Source organism: Setaria italica, chromosome II (genome assembly GCF_000263155.2).
Source record: "Setaria italica strain Yugu1 chromosome II, Setaria_italica_v2.0, whole genome shotgun sequence".
NCBI lineage: Eukaryota > Viridiplantae > Streptophyta > Magnoliopsida > Poales > Poaceae > Setaria > Setaria italica.
Genome location: NC_028451.1, coordinates 17,413,474 through 17,432,810, shown reverse-complemented (window position 1 = coordinate 17,432,810; position 19,337 = coordinate 17,413,474). Strand labels below are relative to the sequence as shown.

At 44.7% G+C, this 19,337-nt stretch overlaps 1 protein-coding gene across 1 annotated transcript; it reads right to left on the bottom strand.

The window, feature by feature from the left end:
- Positions 1 to 1,098: 1,098 nt before the first annotated feature.
- Positions 1,099 to 6,538, bottom strand: LOC101772489 (polyadenylate-binding protein 8). The gene is made up of 9 exons (XM_004956260.3): positions 6,088 to 6,538; positions 4,707 to 4,825; positions 3,883 to 4,539; positions 3,734 to 3,811; positions 3,556 to 3,645; positions 2,570 to 2,707; positions 1,968 to 2,138; positions 1,655 to 1,858; positions 1,099 to 1,572 (listed from the first exon to the last, which is right to left on the bottom strand). The coding sequence occupies exons 1-9, from the start codon at positions 6,371 to 6,373 to the stop codon at positions 1,321 to 1,323; spliced, it is 1,995 nt and encodes a 664-aa protein (XP_004956317.1). The 5' UTR covers positions 6,374 to 6,538; the 3' UTR covers positions 1,099 to 1,320.
- Positions 6,539 to 19,337: the final 12,799 nt, after the last annotated feature.

The window sequence follows — 19,337 nt, the reverse complement described above, 5'->3', positions numbered from 1 at the left end:
AAAGTCCAATTTAATTTGGATTATCCAATTGTTATTGTTTTTGTCCAGTAAGATCCAAAGCTAATGGATTTTAAATTATCGGATATCCAAATCCATCTAGTTCAAGTGCTTAAATTGAATTATATCCACTATAGCAAATAGTAGTCTGCTATAGCGTCGTTATAGTTTTTTTGAGAAAGGTATCCCAATAATATTGCAAATATTATCGCTAATGCTGCTAACTCCGCTATTGTATGAAATAGCACAGCTAAATTCAATAGCCTAGCACTGCTAACTCCGTTATGATCAAGTTGTGATTTATGAATCCTCAATTCCAAATTGTAGGTCGTTTTGATTGTTTAGATTCATAAATATTATTATGCATCTAGTCATACACTAGACATAGTGTGTCTAGATGCATAGTAACATTTATGAACATTGAAAAGCTAAAAACAACTTATAATTTGGAATGGAGGAAGTAAATGACAACTTATGGTATATCTTGTGAGTTGACTTATTTTTTATGTTTGCTTATGTCTACCATACGAGGACATGTACTTGTATAGTTTAAATTAGAGACTATTAGGGGTAAATTTTGCAGTTTTTTTCGTACCGCTAAAGGTCTTTTATAAGTTTAAATAAATTTTGCAGTTTTTTCCGTACCGCTAAAGACCTTTTATAAGTTTAAATTAGAGAAATTACTATTAGGGTAAATTTTGCTGTTTTTTTCGCACCGCTAAAGGTCATGGCTGCCGCTCTGCGTTATAGCACCTGCAGCTTTTTAGGAGAGCACCTGTAGCTTTTTAGGAGCACTCTGCTATATTGCGTTTTGCAACATTAATTATATCCAGTCTCCTAAGTCTAACCCTACGAGGAAGCTCTGTACCAAGAATCAAACATATGGTAAGAAACAACTTGAGTTGCATGTCTCCTCGCAGAGTCAACGTGCATGTGTTTTGTGATCGCGAGACCTAACTATTGAAGTACCCTGCAGCCCCATAGCTGGGTGGCTGAGCTCAGACACAGCCCCCATAGGGACGCTGGCTCTCAGTCCAGGAGGGCCACTACAAGTCTACAACCTGCTCATCCAACCAAACCCACAACGAACGACGCTCAACAAAGCAACAACGGTAATAAACACGACGATAGCTTCAACGAAACAACATATCCATAAGACCAAAATAACCAATCCACGACAAAACTAGACCAACCCCTAGTTCAGCTAATTATAGAGCAAGCTAAAACTCCAATAACCAAGCAAACCAAGTCATTGCACTCTAGATAGGATGGTATCAAGCAAAAATTGCCAGCAGTCTTCGATCACTCAGTCATCGGAGACATTCAACTGGAGACGACGCCGTCATTCAGCGACAGATTGGCCAGCTGCTGCTCAGGGGAGGCGTTGGTCTGCTGAAGATGCTGGGCAGAGCGGAGGACCTCCATGGCTTCAGCAACCTTGGCCTTGAGAGCATCTGGGGACTCCAGCAGGTGCAGGACCTCTGTCTGATCCATCTCCAAAAGCATGCCAGTCACCTTGGCAGCCTGCTCATGCTCCAGCTGGTCAACTAGAGGATACAGGTTCTCACCAAGCATCTACAACAAACATTACAAAGTCACCATCAGCCCTTCATTAACAAAAAAGTCCAACCAACAAATCGCAGGCTCGATATCATACCAGCCTCTGCTGATCCGGTGGTGCGTTAGCAAGAGCAGTGGCAAGGGCCCCAATTGGAACAGGTTGTGACACACCAGCATCTCTAATTGGCATCCCACCCATCTCATATGGAGATGGCATCACAGCCCCAACACCATGCATGCCAGGATCAGGCATTCCACGTCCTGTGGGATAGCGGTAGCCACGCCCACCTCTAGGGAACATCTGCATAATACAGAAAAGTCAGGCCAGTTCCTCCAAAAGACGAACTCTACCACCTGTTTCTCCAAAAGACGAATGAAACTGAATAATGCATTTGAGCAATACAGCATACCTGTTGCTGACCACCCATTGGCATGGGTTGCTGCATTCCACCAGCACCAGCACGCCTACCAGCAGGACGTTGTGGTTGCTGTCCTTGCTGAACCATCGGCATCATAAAGTTTGGCATTGGACCGCCAGGCCTCATCCCAGGCATCAGAGGTTGCTGGAAGGCAAACCCAGCCTAACAAAACATCACAACACTTATCAGTTCCACAAATATTAAGAAAAAACAGATGGGTTCATGTTCATCACGTAAAAAAAAAAAGATATAAACTATCAATAAAGAATTATTCACAATGAATTTTCATTTGTATTCATCAAACTTTCACAACAAAGAAGCCAACAAGCAAGTGTATGTCAAGAATGGGATGGAGCTAGGATGCAAACATTAGGGAGGGGGCGGGGCAGCTAAGCTAATTCATGGAGCAAACACTAAGCAGCTAATTTCTTCTTAATCTTTAAGGCTTTTAATAGAAGAAATGGAAACCATGAGGAGGTTATATCAGCATTTCTTTTGTACACACACTACACAAGATTTCATGTCAATAAAGATAAATTATCATATACACCAAGCAGCATATATATACATCATAAAAGTGAACAACATAATACCTGAGGGTTGATAAAGGCTGGAGGTGGCTGACCATAAAACAGCTGCTGACCAACTCCAGGAACACCAGGTGGAAACATGGGCATGCGAGGACCTACAGAGGGTGCCATGGCAACAGGACGCATTTGTGAAAACTGTGCCTGCAAATGATAAGTAAATTAGTACTGAACTTACATAGCAGATTGCAACAGAGCAAATATTATGAGGATCAAAAGTACATTACATTAACACTAGCAAACACATATTAACTGAACACTGAACATAAAACAGCACAAAACGATCATGCGAGTCACAGCAATTTTGCCAAAACAGTTGGAATTGAATTGACATTTAAAAAGTGTACAGATTCAAAAGGATTTTAGTAATTCTGATGCCACAAAGCTATTATACATCACTTGCTTTCCCGCTTGCATAAAACTAATCAACCCATAAACAAGAATAAAAAAGCCAAATATGTTGAGCAACCAAAAAGTATGCAGTAACCATTATAAGTCTTAACTATTATCCCAATTTTATCAGAATGCACAGTTCTCTGCTCAAGAACAGAAGGTATATTTTATTTTGGCTTGGTCTCAAAAGCTAGACTTTGACCATTGATTTATACTGATATATACATTGGGTGATAGCAATTTGAAATATCAATCTAGCTGTATAAATTTTGCTCAACAAATATATCATAATTTGATCAAGTGTTGGTCAAAGTTTGACATTTGCAAAATAAAATACGCTGTAAATTTCTAGCCGAGCGATCTCATAAGAATTTAAGTAAATACAAAAGTAACATTTTTTAATCATAAACAAGCATGTGCATTAACATGTGAAATACAATATACGGTGATGCATATCTTATAGGCATATTCGCTAGACTTGTTCATCAACTATGCGAGGAAAACAACCAAGAGATTCTGTGTTGTGAAAGAGCATACAAAAAAGCACAGATGCAACATTACCGTGCAGCAAGCTTAACCTCAGATAGTCGGATATTTACCTGTAGCTTTGCCTTCCTGTCTTCTTTTCTCTGTGCAAGAGCTACATAAAGGGGCTTGGTTCCAACCATTTTGCCATTCATTTCCGTGAGCTGTACACAGTTAAAGACAAGAAAATGATTTATCAATTTGTCAAATCAAATCAGAATTGCAAAATATATGGACACAAACAAAGCTTACAGCTCGGTTAGCATCTTCAGCAGATTTGAAAGCAACAAACCCTGACCCTCTGCTGACACCATTCGCATCCCGCATAACCTACAACATAGTTCCTGTCAGCAACCAAACCTAAGAAGCATATTATTAGCGAATTAGCCAGTTAAACAGACCTTGCAGGAAGTAATAGTGCCATACTCAGCAAACAGTTCACGCAACTTCTCATCATCAACATTGTCTTCTAAGTTTTTCAGGTACAGGTTAGTGTTTTGGAACTTCTCAGCAACTTCTTGAATATTCTTTTCAAATTTCTCCTTCAACTCCATCTCTCTTTCTGACTTCTTCTGTGCTCTTCCAACATACAGTTCCTTGTCATTGAATACCTTGCCGTTCAACTCTTGAACAGCCTGAGCAGCATCATCTGCATTTTCAAAATTGACAAATCCAAAACACCTGGATTTCCCATCACTGTCCCTCATAACAACAGCACTAGTTATGGTTCCATACTTTCCAAACATTTCCTTCAACTCATCATCAGTTACAGTCTCGGACAGATTCTTCACATAAACATTGCTGAACTTGACATTGCTTGAGACATTCTCCCTGTCCTGCTTGCGGACAAATGGTCCAACATACACTTTCTTGTCATTGATAAGCATCCCATTGAGCTTATCAATAGCAGACTGAGCAGATTCATCCCGCTCAAACTGAACAAAGCCATAGCCCCTTGATTCTCCCGAAGGATCTGTAGCAATTTTACATGAAAGAATGTTCCCAAATGCACAGAACGTGTCATACAAAGCTTTGTTGTCTATTGACTTATCAAGATTCTGCAAAATAGAACAGAAGGTCAGGATTCATAACTGGAAAGTCGACATCGCATAGGAATTTAGCAGCAAACCATCTGCTAAACCAAGCAAATAAAGGTACAGGAGAGATAAAACCCATTATAAGAACTGATAGGAGCATAAAAGAGGCACGGAAATTTGGTACACACCTTAATAAATATATTTCCTGCACCACTTTTGCGCGAGCTGGGGTCACGGTTAGAATACATGATCCTGATAGGCTTTCCATTGATAGGAGTGAAGTTAAGCAGTTCAAGGGCCCGTGCAGCTGCAATAGATTTTTAATCAGTACAAAACCATAAAGAAGATAAGTATGCTTCACAAGAGTACCAGATGCAAATTAAGTGAGTCAGAAAGCATGCAACCCCTAATGATGTGCCACACTTCAAGAATTTATACGGAAATCTACAGGACAGCACACGCATGGCAAGGTCGCACGCAATAAGTTTTCAAAATTACATTTTGGGGGTAATTAAAAGAGTTCGTTTGGCAGCCCATAACAAACTTTTGAGGTAAATCAAGGGATGAAGTACAGACGAACAAACATTGTGCAACAGATAGCACATCTTGCAAGAAAACCAGCATATATATTGAATGAAGATGCAACAACACAAATATCCCTATATAAGCAATAAAAGAAACCTTTTTAAGTGACTGATATCCATTAGCCACCAGGCACAACTTAGCCAACAACATCTCCCAGAACAGGGAAAGAAAGGCAAGGCAATTCCCATTACCTTCACATGAACAGCATGGTAAGAACTTTCACAGGAAAGAAAACCATCTCCTTTAAACATACATAGGCACGCATCAAGTTATCTCACAAGATATAGAGGCTCAGGTAATAAGTGATTTTGGTGGGGCACCCAAGCTCCTTGTTGAGGAAAACTTCAAGATAAACAGTATGAAGAAACCAAAATTCACCACAGACAAAACATGTTGCAATCACAGCCAACACATCAAACAAAGCAACAATCCTAAAGATCTGCTGCCAGTAATCAAAAGATACTCTTTTGAAGCCAACATATAACATACATTAAGTGACCAAGGGTTGCAGTACAAATCCACAAACATTGCACCACAGAACAGCAGCGCACCTTATAAGGAAACCCTAGCATATTGATAAAGACATAACAGCAATAAATAGAATAAGCAACCAAGAAACATTTTTTTACTCCTATGAAATCAACCATCAGAACCTAACTTGGCCAAAGAGGAAATCAGCCAACATTCAGTAACGGGGTACCCAAATTTCCCAACCGATAAAACATGTTGCAATCACAGCAACGCATCAAAACAAGCAACATGTTAGAGGAAACCATGATTGCGACCGTGCAATAGGGCTAGATAACTACAATGCATCAAAACCTAGCCGAATCGAGCCAACCGATCGGGGATTGGGCGTCTAAACCCTAACCGCCGCCAAATCCGGCGGCTTCCCCAAACCCTAGCGCGGAGCCGATCGCAACCGGCTGTACCGGGACCCTAACCGACAGATCGGAAACACGGGGAGGAGTACGGGGGGCTCACCGTCAGCCGGGTTGTTGTAGTTGACGTAGGCGTAGCCTAGCGACTTGCGGGAGTTGATGTCCCTGCAGACGCGGACGGAGACGACGCCGCCGACCTGGCTGAAGACGTCGAAGAGCTGCGCGTCCTGCACGCTCTCGTGCAGGTCGCCCACGTACAGTGAGGTCGCCGGGAACGCCGCCGCCGCCGCGGCCGAGGCGGCCGGGGAGCCGCCGCCGGACTCGGACGCAGATCCAGCCGCAGCAGCCGCCGACACCGCCGCCGCCGCCGCCTGCCCCTGCGCCGCCATCTCCGATCAGGTGGTGATTTTTTTTCTGGTTTTTTTGCGGATTTTTTTGGGGGATAGTTTTCTGGTTTAGGGTTTGATAAGGGTTGGGGGCTCTCCCGGGGTCAGGGCAGGGCTCCCAACGGCGGCGTCGCAAGGAGAGAGAATAGAGCGCGGAGGCGGCGCGGCGGGGGAGGAGGCGCTATTTGTACCCCCGGGGCAAAACCCTCGTCGCCCGGGGCCGTCGGATCGGACACGGACGTCCGTCGACGGAGGGGATCGGGACGCGTGGGGGAAGCCGACGTGTCCGAGCGGGACGGGGCTGAGGGGATGGGGGGATCGTGACGTGGCGGCGCGCGGCGGCTTCTGGAACATCCGGACTCCGGAGGGAGCAGGACAAGGGGAGAAGATGGTGCACCGGACCAGGAATTTGTTGTTTGGCGAAATAAGGACGTGGAATTCTTTCAGAAATCGGTATCCGAGTTCTAACATGGCAAAGATGCATCGAGCTCGTAGAGTATGAACTCAAATATACAGGGCATGGATAAAGTTTGGTTCTGATCAAAATTTAGGCATCTAAATTTTAGATGGCTAAAATTAACCCTATTAGAACTATTTTTTAGCCTATTTATTAAGTGAAAGTCCATTCTATCCTTAGGGTGTGTATGAGAAAAAAATTATAAGGTTGCAGTGGAAGGGTATTTTTGTCTTTTGCCGTTCTTGTCTGAAATTAGCCCTATTAGTTAGATTTGGAGGGCTAATGAACTAAAGTTTAGTTAGAGGTTGGTTAATTTTTAGCCCACTTCTCCCGTTGGATCATCAGGGGCTAATTTTTAGCCGACCCTCGTTCTAAATAGGGCCATAGTTGAAAAACAACTAAATAGTGCCATAGTTGAAAAACAAGGAATGCTAAGCTCTAAATTTATCGACACATAAACTACACGCAACAGTCAATATGAATTGTATTGATTGCTCTGAGTATGATCCCTGATTTTGAGTTTTATCATCATTAGTTATGGAATTCGACATGTCAACTTAGAACCAAAAGTGGAACTAATTGAATGTTGAGGGTGATTATGTCGAATGATCGTACAAATCCAATTTATTAAGTGGAAAAGGTTAAGCTCTATTGTTCCAATAAGGAAAAAAGGCGTTGATACTGCATCATTGTTGAACCATTTGCTTAGCCTAGCTTCTAATGCAAAATGTTCCCACATCCTCTGCTACAAATAAATCCTTTTCCAACCAGTTCGCGCTTAAATGGGTCCTAGGGACAATGATATCGACATGCATGTTATGGCAAGCCAATATTAGCTAGATTCATTTACGACAGCGATGATACGTGAGACAAGTTAGCAATCTATCGGCGCTGAATCCTAGCCCAATTTTGTTCCACCCAAACTCCCAATTTTGACACTATGCAAAAAGAAGATTTCCCGTCACATTAAACTTGCGGTACATGCATGGAGTACTAAATGTAGACGAAATCAAAAACTAATTGCACAGTTTTGTTGTACTTTGCGAGACGAATCTTTTGAGCCTAATTAGTCAATATTTGGACAATAATTCACAAATACAAACGAAATGCTACAGTGTGCTACAGTGCTACAACAGTAATTTTGGACACCCAAATTCAGGGCAACTAAACAAGGCCTAAATTCTTCCCCATGGGTTTCGTACCCGATGGGCGAGGGCATAGCATCAATTCTCGCCTATGGGTAAGGATGATGAGGACATCACCATCATCGATGCATTCAAGCCGACACAAATACTAGTTTCTGATCCTATTATTCGTGCCCGTGCTCGTCAACTTAATCATCAAGTAAGTTCACTCTTGAGTTCCTATCCATCATATTTATACCATGGAGACACGCGCACTCTTGTTTTGGTTAGGAACCAGGGAGAAGATCGAAACGGGAAAGGATTCGCGCATGCTGGATTCGAACGGCAGGACAACACCAATTTGTGATGGTCACCACGGTTGCATACGGACTCGGATTTGAGCATCCAAGTACTTCATGGAATTCTTATGAAGTCTATTTTCATATGGATCTGGACTTAAGTCCATATCTGTTCTGAGGCGGCCGCAATAACTCAATTACTATAAAGAGGTTTTCTGTCTAAAGGTGTTGCGTCGCCTTATTTTGGTCCAATGATCTTAGGGTTGGAGCATAACCCCAACACCCTGGTGGTCATCCTCCCACCTTTATATACTACTTAGCCATCACTAAGAACAATTGGATTTTGTTTAGATCAAGTTTAGCTCTCGCTACTTGCTTGTAAGCGCACGTGCTGGATCAGCCGTTCGTCTTCTTATCTTCGGAACCCCACCTTATTTGAGATTGAGTTTGAAACCTTCATCTACATCTAGTAATTCAGTACTTGTTATACTTATTTTTGCTAGTTCTTCGATTGCTTGCAGGACAAGTGCCCTAGTGGTCAGGTGACGTGCTCCATAAGATCGCGGCAGCCATTGGAGGTGGTGTATCGGTTGCTAAAACGCAACGTCTTTAGAAGGCTGTAATCGGGTCGTGAACGTCGTCTCCATCCACCAATCGAGTTATCCCACACCTCTCATCGAAACATCAGGAATCAACCCTAGCGGGTTCATATCAAAGGGTACGGGCACGAATTCTTGCCCACGGGCAAGAAACCTTACCCGCATATACATGTCGGGTTACCCAAAACCAAAATAGTATATAAATTACCACTCATCAAGGTCCAATTACATAGATATGGTCCAAGCTCACTAAGAAATTCTAACCTTTATGTTGTAACATTTTTACATGACTAGCGAGATGGTCAGATAAGATATGCCACTATATTTATTTGGGGTTACTAGACAATATTTAATCCTTATATTATAATGCTTATTTGGCTCGTGTGAGTGAGACATGCATATTTATATCATTTTGTGGCCAAACCATGCACATTATTGATAGTCCCATGCAGGGCCATATTGGCCACCTTCCAATGCTCAAGCAAAACATACTCCCTCCGTCCCAAAATTAATGCAACTCTCGTTTCTCGAAGAGTCAAATAATTTCAAATTTGATTAAATTTATAATAAAGTACTAACATTCACGTCTCCAAATAGATTTAATATGAAAATATATTACATGATTAATTTATTGATATTTATTTTGTACCATAAATGTTAGTATTATTTTGTATAGATTTGATGAAATTTAAAATTGGTTGAGTTCTCGGGAAGTGAAAGTTGCATTCTTTTTAGGATAGAGAAAGTAGTCCCAGGGTCGAGCAGCTAGAGGGACATCATGGTGGGTGAGAAACCAAGAAGCTCCATGCACTCAGCTGCCGCCTACACGTGTGGATCTTCTCCCGGGCCACATTGGCACCTAGAAATCGACAGACCATATCAATTTCTAGCTACCGATCAGGTATGGGTGAAGATGAAGAACAGCGGTTGACTGCGAGAGGCTATTTCCTGGTGCCTTCCAACATAAGATGTTTTACACCCCTTTTTCATTTCGTTCTTTCACGCCTACACTTACTTGCCATCTCTAGTTTCCCCCATTTGAGTGCAGCTCTTGCTCATAATAGTGGCATATATACTTAAGGGAAAGTGCCCAGGACGGAAGTACTAGCATTGGTCTCAAATATATATTAATGGTATGTACCCTCTCGAGGTATCTCATGGTAGACTGGTTATTATTATTGCTTGGTACTCCCTTTGTCCTAGAATAACTTTTACTTATATATCCAGACATAGTATATATTTGGGTATATATTAATAACCAAAGTCAAAATGAATAGTAATTTGAGATGGAGGGAGCAGTGACAACGTGACAATCACACGAGTACATCATATATCCCTTGAATTCAACTAGGTGAGTGGCCATCCATTGCAACCAGAACAAAAAAGTTTACACCAAAATATCCATGTTGTTATTGACAAATACTCCATCCGCTTCAAAATGTAGATCTATATCTTTAAAAATCATGTATGTAGAAAATTTATAACAATCTGCAATTTGAAATAGAGGAAGTACACGTGTAAGCATATCTTCATAATAGACTAAACAGCATTCTGCCAACTGAATACTGACATATCTCAACTTTCCTGTTGCGATTGGAGAAAAAAAAGGTTTAGATAGAATGCTTTATTTGAACTAGTAAAAATGCACGTGCGACATGCACATGTTTAAAAGAATTATAAACGTGATTTATATTCATAAACGGATATAGTAGTACAGATATGTTTATTTAATTAGGGTAAATGACAAAGTCACATAAATTATCTAAATATATTATTAAATCAAGGTTTAAACTATTTATTAAGTTGCCTAAGTACTTGGACCAGATGAAACCATCACGATCGTTATTCATATAGGATTTGTAAAAACTTCATCCTCTTTTCATATAGATCGCTCAGGTGTCTATCCAATTTCATGCTAGCAAAGGGGGAAATTATTAATAAAATACAACATCCCTTAGTATACATGGCTAGACCATGCATATAGGCGCTGACACCCTTAAGAGTGCTATAACAAATTGTTGTCAACATCAAATGAATTAACAATCACTACGTGCAAATGTGACACAGCTAGAAAATACTCTTCGCATGCGCATTAAGCTTATTCACAACATCAGCCTACAGTCCATGAAATTAGCTTAGTCGGTATAAGATAGAGTCGACACCTGAGCCTGCAGCTCCATCGGTATGTGCATGAAACGATTGACATATAATTGCACCCAACCAGCTCCAAATTTTCTGCACAGATTCGCTACTATCACGCAGACTAAAAATACTGGATGCCTCATATGGTTCTGATCGTGTGATAATAGATTGGTTGGTACGATTATGCATTCCATTATAGGCATCTGTTTCGCCGGTGCTTGTCATTTCACAAGCTGGTCTCAACTCCCTTGATGGTCCTGACATGATAGTAGATTCTATGATGGTTATCAAAACAATAAATCCATATACCATAATAATAAATAAAGTGCCGGCAGTAGCTTGGTCCGTAGTTGTTGTTCCATCTTGGGCCTTCTTAGAGCCTGTTTGGCATGGTTCCACTCCACAACTCCAGCAACTCCAGCAAAAAATCTAGCCAAACATCCTAACTCCAAAACTCCATGGAGCTGCCAACTCCATGGAGTTGTAGTGCAAATGGGGGTAGAGTTTTGGAGCACCTCTTTTGTTGCTCCAAAACCCCCTCTTTTGAACCCCCTCGTGGAGTTGGTGGGTAATTACCCACCAATGCGACTCGTTACACAAAAATAACGCTTCGCTTCTATTCCTCCCAACACCCCGCACCTTATCCCCTGGGCGCAGAGTTCCGCCGGCCGCCCGCGGGGCCTGGCTGCGCCACTGCCGAGGCCGCCCGCCTCCACCGCCGAACCAGCCCGCCTCCACCGCCGAACCAGCCCGCCGCCGCTGAGACCGCCCGCCTCCACCTGTTCGGGCTCATGGACGAGGACGCCAAGAGGGTGGCACCGGGAAACTTCGAGCGCCACTGGGGGCTTCTTCACCTTCGACGGCCGGCCCAAGTTCCCCCTCGACCTCCACGGTGGTGGCCGCCCGGCGATGCCCGTCCCAGCAAGGGGCGTCGAGTACCTGCCCCACCGGCCAGGGGCGGCAAGTACCGTCGGGCTCATGGACGAGTACCTGTAGACGACCGGCTCGTGGGCAACGTCGGCTACGCGTGCGGCAGCGCCACCTGCATGCCGCTGGGGTACAGGTGTAGGGGCATGCCGAGTCGGCGTTGAATCACATCCATTCAATTGACCCTCACCGTTGGCAGCTCTTGGAAGCACTCCAGTTTGCTGCTCGTCATGTTGCTTGAGCAATTGCTCTGTGCCAAGGAAAGCAGCTAGTTTCTTTCTAGCTTCAATATAAGTTTTCTTTGCTTTTTGGTATGCTTCAGTGGCTTTAGTACAGTTGCACACTGGGAAATAGAACTTTCCAGAGTCTTCAAATGTCACTGATGTACTACAACTATGTTTCCGAATGTCAGTTGTGTTTGTTTCAATATTTTGCTCGGATAAAGGGTTGCCTTCTGAACTTCTATCATGGAAGGTTACATTGCAGCTACGAGACTCTGGAGCAGTCTGCACATTCAGCCCACCACAGACCTTATTCTTTTCCAACATGGTGCCATCATCATATAGAGAGTGATTCTTTTCCAGTTGAGACTTGTCACCAATCTGCTCTTCAAACATTATAGCGCACTCTGTAAATGGGTGGTTGGTCCTATTCATCTTGTTGAATAGCACCATTGCAGGTTACAGAAGGTAGACCGCTAGAACCTCGCAGAGTCAATCCCTCATGAACGGGATCCTTTTCAGGGTCAATACCCGTACTTACAGGGGCTTGCCGTCATCAATTGAGGGTCAATTCAACGCGCACTACCAATGGGAAAAAACTATCTAGGGAAAAAGAAGATGGGATAGAGAGGATGACAAGTGGGGTCTGAATTGGGGGGCAACAATGGATATTCACACTAAAATTGGTCATTTTTGGAGCTGAGAGCACTCATATAGCCAAACACGTTCTGAAGTGGAGCTGGCTCCACCTGGAGTTCTGGAGTGGAGCAGCTCCACCAAGAGCTAGAGCTATGCCAAACAGGTCCTTACTATAGTAATTTTTCCTTAGCTTTGCTCTTTTTGCCTTCTGTTCTTCAGTCAAACTTGCATGCTTTTCCCTTGCCTTTTGCCTTCCACGTTCGGCTGGATCAAAATTCTCAAGGCCTTCCCCATCCGCATTTAGTGGATACATCAAGATCCATACACCAGAGAATATAAAGAAAAGACATATGAAAAAAATAAAGCACTCAAGTTCACCTCCACCAATTGCTTGATTTTCATTCAATGCCGGCGAAACATTTTCCTCTCTCGACCTCTTACGATTACGACCAGAAGATCGATTTGATACATTTGTGACATGTCCAAGTGGAGCATGCTAATTTATGAGCACGAAACATTGGATGCTTTAAAATGAACTCTGGAGTAAACTGACAATTGTTATATATATCGATTATTCGTAGGCGCAGATCGCCCTAGATTTCAACACCGATCGCCCCTACGACAAAATCGTTGGACAACAAAAATTAGCAACAGTAAAGGATCTCCTAGCCACCACTGGTAGAAAACTGAGCATTAGTCCCGGTTGGTAAGGGTCATATCTCTCGGATATCCATCCGGGATAAACCAACCGGGACAAAAGGGGGGGGGGGTCTTTAGTCCCGGGTATTTTAACCGGGAGTAAAGGACCCCCTTTAGTCCCGGTTGGTGACACCAACCGGGACTAAAGGGGGTCCCTTTAGTCCCGGTTGGATTTCCCAACCGGGACTAAAGGGGTCCCCTTTAGTCCCGGCTCAATTCCAACCGGGACTAAATTGCGCTTGCATGGCACTGGTGACGCCTGAATTTTTCATGCATGCATCACGTATACGTATAGTAGTACCGCGGCCCTTTTAATTTGTTAACCTTGTAGTTGAGATTTTTTTAGAATGAATTAAATCAACTAGTATTTAAACGAATGGGATTTGTAATTATACAACTACTATATATATACACAATCCTTATACACAATTCATATACACAATTCAACTAGCTTAATTAGTACAAATCGATCATATATACAAATAAATCAAAGTATCTTCCTACGATCTTCCCGTCGTGGTGTTGCTGAGAGGAGTGTCTAATTGTCGTCCATCGTAATAAAATTCTCCTCTTGGATTTACCACCTCGTCCATTATGAATCCAATGAGACCTTCACATATTGCCGCTACTCTTTCTTCCTTCAAGAGTCCTTGTTGAATATTTAACATCTATAATTTGGAAATTTGTGAATGTTACATGAACAAATACATATAAGGAGCTAGAAAATAATTAACTAGTAATATATTTATTTTACGTACTTTAAAGTTGTGCGGCGTCATCTTCGGTCCCTTGGGTCCCAAAAAACTGTGCATGTGCTCACAGATGTAGTAGCCACATAGGTTATTCCCGGGTTCCTGTCTTAAGCACTTCAGTGCGGAAAAAAAATAAGTTATGAAATATTCGTGTTATACAATGTAATAAATGTGCAGACTTCATACGTACCGGGAAGTCTGTGTTCCATGTAAGATCTTCTTTGAATGGACCTTTGTGTGTCCTTATGAATTGTTTCCATACGCTGCGGATTAGAATAATGAATGACATAGTGTAACAGGGATAAAATTTAGGAAATAAATTTTTGCATAGAGATAAAGGTCCAGAATTATTACAAGCCTAGCATGTCTTGCAATTCTTGGTAGTCCACCGGATCTTTCCGTAATGAATCAAAGACAGTGACGTGGCTTCTTTCAGGCTCAATTATAATAAGGATCCAGTGGAAGCTGCGTGCGTAAAATGTTCATGCATATTAGAGCTAACTAACATGTAGAGATAAGGAAAAAGACATCGAAAGTAGACGGTATACACACACTTACTTGAAGTTGTATGGAAGTAGTATGAAATCCTTGAATGTTTGTTTGTGTAGGAAATTGTATATTTCGGCAAAGGTTTTTTCCGGCGCTAATTGTATCTGTTGTTGGTTAACTACAGATGGATCCATGAAGCCTACATGTAGGTACGCCTCTCGGCGGCATGTCTGAATTAGCATCCTACATGAAATGGAAGATGAAGTTAGTACGGTGACGCACGCCAAAATTTACATGTAGAGATAATAAACGGACACTTACAGAATCCAAGCGCTGATCAGAGAGACGTCCAGGGCATCATGATGGTACACTTCGTATATATCCTTGAAGTCTAGCCACAGCACTTTCTCCCCTTCACCGTGAAAATCTATCGGTTTTACCTTCATGCCGATCATCTCCCTAGATTTGGCGGATGCCGTCATGTACCATTGATGGAATTCGTACATCTTTGTTGACAGCTTCCGTACCATTGCCGGCTTCACTAGAGGCTTGCCTAGCTCATAAGGCCATCTCGGCTCAGGGGGCGGTGCAGTTGGCGTCTCGACTTGCCCTATGCATTCATCAAGTCCCAGACCTGTTTCTTCCATGAACTTCAATATATTTTCTTGTTGATCCAAGGGCATTGCTTTTACCCGTTCAGCATCTTTCTTTGATAAATGGCTGAGGTCGGGGACTGAACCGCTGGAGGATGATTTTTTTCCTTTTCTTTTATCCTTTTCATCAGCCTTTACTAGAGCCCGTTCATAGTTTGACAAGAGTGGTATCCTTTTCTTGGCTCCTTCCTCCATCCTGATAAAAAAGTTTAAATCCCGCCGACTTACTGGCGGTGGCTCCATCTCCCTTGCCTTTTTTAATTCGGCTTGTTTCTTGAACCACTCACTGGCCTCTCGTTGGATTTCTGCCCACTGTTCCGCATGAGACATTGCCTCAAAGCGTTCCTTGCGAGCCACTTCAGGGTCGACCTTTGTTTTCTTCTTTCGAGGCTGTCTTTGCTTGGGAGGCGGTGCTCGTGACTTCTTGAGTGGTGCTGCAGGTTCCTTCGAGGGGGCCGCTCTTGGTGCCGGCGACGGTGATCGGGGAGGGGTGTTGTTATTGTCGTCGTCGCTCCCAGCACCAGGATGTGGTGGAGATGGAGACCTTGATATAGATGGAAGCGACGGTCCTGGAGCAGGAGATGCCGGTCTCGAGGTATGAGGAGAAGGTCGCTGCTCGGGATCTACGGGGAGCGGTCTTGAGGTCTGAGGAGATGGCTCCGTGCGGGAAATAATGATGTAGCGTTTCTTCCATAGAATGATCCCATGAAGCGCATCTGCCAATGTCTTTTCCCCGTCGCCTCCCGGGAAGTCGAGCTCTAGACCTTCATACTGGGCATCTACTATTTGCTCGACACAGACGCTGGCGTAGCCTGTTGGAATGTCCATGCCATGACTGCTCTGCCCTGCCAGCGTTGGTAACGCACTCCCGTACGCTACCTGTACATATAGCAGAAGTAAACAAGTTGAACTCCGATCTCGAGGCCTGGATCAATTGACAAGATTGCATAAATATTATGTATAAGTATACCTTAATAGTGAGGTTGCCGACCGGTGCATGCAGCTCACATGAGGTCCGTTGCGTGATGGCATCCACGGGGAACCGTTGCTCCTCCACGGGTAACCTGGGCGTCTGCGCATCGGGGACCCCTGTAGAAGCACAACTGCTCCCGAGGCGTTGAGAAGGGCTGGCGGTGTGAGGATTCGGCAGTGCTCCAGATTGCGCCAACTCCGCAACTGCGTCGGCCACCCGCCGATTGATTTCATCCATCATTCGTTGTTCTAGCATCTGCCGCCAGTTCTCCTCCATCTGTTCCTTTCTTCGCTTCCGGCTTCTGTAAGAGGCGCTGTCGCCTCGGAAAGCGAACTTCCACGGAACCACCCCGAACCCCCGGCAACGTCCTGGGTGCTCTGGATTACCGAGGGCCAATGTGAGCTCATCATTTTCTCGGTCCACCCTCAACCTCCCAGCCTTGGAATCTTCAATGTTCTTCATGAGATGTTCGGTCTTCTCACGTATTCTGTCATTGAAAATCAGCGTCCCATCCTCTTGGCTTAGGGAGCCTCCATGAGCGTAGTACCAGTTCTTTGATCGTTCGGGCCATTCAATAGTTGCAGGTATGATTCCCCGTTCGATCAGATCTTGTTCCATCTTTCTCCACTTGGGAATTGCTGAGCCATACCCACCTCGCCCCAAATGATGGTGGTAGCCCTTCTGACTAGCATTTGCAACGTTGGTCGTGATCTTTTTCACACCTTCTTCACTCCTCTTGTATTCAACAAATGCATCCCAGTGGTCCCTTAACTTGGGCCACGCGTTGAAGTCTGGAGTTTTGCCCTTCTTGATGTAGTGGGTGTCCAGCATCTTCTTGAATGTCTGGAATTGAGTAGCCATCTTCTTAAGTGTCCACGCTTTGACATCCTTCTCGCTATAATCTTCGGGGAATGTGAAATGCCTCTTCACGTCTTCCCACAGCATATTCTTTTCTGTCTCTGGAAGGGCGTACGGATTATCGCTTCTGCCCTTCCATTCTCTGATGCTGATAGGCACGTTGTCCCGGACGATTGCCCCGATTTGACTAACATACTTCTTTGCGACTTTCTCGGGAGCAACCGGCCTGCCCTCATCTGTAACTTCGGTGATGACAAGCCTCCCTTCCATCACCTTTGTACGACCTCGGGTCTTCTGCCCTTGTGTCGATCCGGAGGGCTAACAGTTTAAGATTCGTTAATTAGTACATACTAGTAGCGGTGGCGTGAAACAATACAAGAATGGTTGTATATACCTCGCCGGAACCTTCCGCCACGGCAAGTTGTTGCTGCGGCTGTTGCTCTTCATTCACATCGGCAGACATGTTGAGGAACATGTCCGCCTGGGTGCCCTCTTCATCCGTGTATGATAGTGGAACGTTGTCGCCACTACCATCACCAGCGATTATCTGCTCCATGATATACCTTGCGGTCTCATCGTCTGCCATTTCAACTATTGCTGCAAACATACATGGAATCATACATGACAGTCATACAAATCGTCTTAATACAAATTTGTATATAATCACAGTTCGGAATCATACATGTATATAATGAAATCATAAAATAACATGAATCGTACAAAGTCCGGAATCTTTATACAAATTTCTATGAATTTATACAAATTTCTATGAATTTCTATGAATTTCTATGAATTTCTATGAATTTCTATGAATTTCTATGAATTTATACAAATTTCTACGAATTTCTACGAATTTCTATGAATTTCTATGAATTTCTACGAATTTCTACGAATTCCTACGAATTTCTATGAATTTCTACGAATTTCTACGAATTTTGACGAATTCCTACGAATTTCTACGACGGCGATAAGGGCGGCGAAGGCGGGACGGCGGCGGTCAGGGCGGCGGAGGCGGGACGGCGGCGGTCAGGGCGGCGGAGGCGGTTCACCGGAACCACGGGCGGTGCCTAAGCTACTACGGTAGCTACTCGGCGGGACGGCGGCGATCACGACGGCGGGACGGTAGTTAACAACCTAACTACAAATCTAACTACAAGGCGACTCTCACGGTAGCTACTCGGCGGGACGGCGGCGATCACGACGGCGGGACGGTAGTTAACAACCTAACTACAAATCTAACTTAACAAACTAACTAGAAATCTAAAAATCTAACTTAACAAAATTAGAAATCTAAAAATCTAACTTAACAAAATTACAATTCCATCTAAAAAAAACAAAATTAAAAATTAAAAGAAAACGGCCAGCTCTCCCGGCGCACCGGCCGGCGCGGCAGACCTCTCGCGCGCGGGGCGGCGGCCGGGGCGGCGGGACGGCGGCGGCCGGGGCGGCGTGACGGCGGGACAGCGGCGGCCGGGCGGCGTGCGGGACAGCGGCGGCCGGGGCGGCGACGAGGACGAAGACGACGACGGCGGGACGACGGCGGCCGAGGCGAAGACGACGACGGCGGCCGGCGAGGGGCGACGAGGGGCGACGAGGATGGAGCCGGCGACGAGGGGCGATGCAGCCGGCGAGGGAGGCGGACGGGCGGCGACGGGCGGAGAGGGAGGCGGACGGGCGGCGACGGGCGAGGGAGGCGGACGGGCGACGACGACGGCGCAATGCCGGACTTCGACGGCGCATGTGGGACGACGACTGCGGCGGCCGGCGAGGGAGGCGGACGGGCGGCGACAGGCGGAGAGCGCGGGACTTGCGAAAATTTCGCTAAGTGTGGAACTGGCGGGGGGTAGAAGGGAGTACAGTCCTTTTAACCCCCCCCTTTTATCCCGGTTCGTAATGGCACCCGGGACAAAAGGGCCTTTTGTCCCGGGTCCCGTCACCAACCGGGATAAAAGGGCCCCCCTTTTATCCCGGTTGGAGACGGGACCCGGGACAAAAGGCCCTTTTGTCCCGGGTGACATTACGAACCGGGATAAAAGGGGGGGGTTAAAAGGACTGTACTCCCTTCTACCCCCCGGCAGTTGCACACTTAGCGAAATTTTCGCAAGTCCCGCGCTCTCCGCCTGTCGCCGCCCGTC